Source organism: Centruroides sculpturatus, unplaced genomic scaffold (genome assembly GCF_000671375.1).
Source record: "Centruroides sculpturatus isolate CEXI.00-Female unplaced genomic scaffold, Cexi_2.0 scaffold1783, whole genome shotgun sequence".
NCBI classification, from domain to species: domain Eukaryota; kingdom Metazoa; phylum Arthropoda; class Arachnida; order Scorpiones; family Buthidae; genus Centruroides; species Centruroides sculpturatus.
In genome coordinates, this window is record NW_019386212.1 from 69,887 (window position 1) to 71,227 (window position 1,341).

The 1,341-nt window shown below is 29.8% G+C and overlaps 1 protein-coding gene across 1 annotated transcript in view; it reads right to left on the reverse strand.

The window, feature by feature from the left end:
* The window catches only part of LOC111614106 (protein krueppel-like), a 4,419-nt gene extending 3,305 nt beyond the window's left edge, over window positions 1-1,114 (reverse strand). Inside the window, exon 1 of the mRNA XM_023355483.1 lies at window positions 883-1,114. Coding sequence (XP_023211251.1) covers window positions 883-1,114 — 232 coding nt within the window. The remainder of the gene's footprint in view (window positions 1-882) is intronic.
* Between the last annotated feature and the right edge of the window lie 227 nt (window positions 1,115-1,341).

The window sequence follows — 1,341 nt, forward strand, 5'->3', positions numbered from 1 at the left end:
GCTTTGCGTTGAATTTTCGTTTATGTTAAGCCTAACATAAACTTTTTAAAATAATAATCATGGCTATTGTATCGTTAAAAATTATTTTTTTTATTTTGTACAAACAAAATAAATATATTGAAAAATATAAAAACAAAAAAAAAATATACTTCAGAAGTTAATTTAGTATCAGAAACGTAAAATATTTGAGTAGCCAAAAACATAGCCAAAGATTGCAGCGCCACAGCACTAGCGAAAATTTAAATTTGTTGACTGGAATGCTTTCGGATAACGGACGTTTCGGATAACCAGCTTTCGGATAAACGACGCTCTACTGTACTTTATATTTTTTTCAAAAAAAATTCTGTTAGTTTAAGTGTAGTATATTTTTTATTACATAAACACGACTGTTCCCTATATATCTGTACTTGACATCCAATTTACATAGGTTAGCAACAGATTGCAAATGAGATAACCGGCGGTATCGTTGTTTAAAATTTCGCAATTATAATTTCATTTCTGTGTTCACTGTTAGTAAAACTTAAATTTCAGAAAATCCCAAATTCCGAAAGAAATTCGAAATATCGTTTCATAAAAATAGCACAAAGCACATTTTTATTTTGTATTCTTATAGAAGACAAATGTTAAAATTTCGATAAAATAAAAACACTTTATTACAATTACAAAAACTCTTTATTACAATAACATTAATAATACAGTATGTTTTCATTTTAAGTTTAAAATGAAACTACTTTAATGAAATTTCGAAAAAAAGTCAAAAAGAATAAATAAACTGTAATCTTCGGAATTAAATTATTCCTTACAAGTTTCAAACTGTTTAGTATATTCATGTTAATTAATATTTTCATTGCTGTGGCGTTTAATGTGAGAATTTAAAATTACATTTGACAGAGAACTTTCGAAAACAATAATCGCACTCAAACGGCAATTCTCCCGTGTGAATGCGAAGATGCCTTACAAGATTTCGTCTTCGAGTAAAGCTTCGTTTGCAACGGTCGCACGTAAAAGGCTTCTCTCCGGTATGAATCATCAGGTGACTTCGTAGACGGGAACTTCTAATAAAACTTTCTCCACATAACTGGCAACTGAACGGCTTTTCTCCCGTGTGACTCATCCTATGACGTCGCAACCTGTATTTCCGAGAATATTCTTTGCCACATTCTCCACACACAAACTTCCTCTTCTTCGTATTGGCGAAATCTACGAAACACAAAATACTAAACTATATTGTTAAAAATTAATCGATCGTGTTAATTATTGCAAAGATACGCAGCAAATATTAATTCTGCATTTCTTGACATAAATGCTTCACAATAACATAAAAATTAAATCTAAATTCAA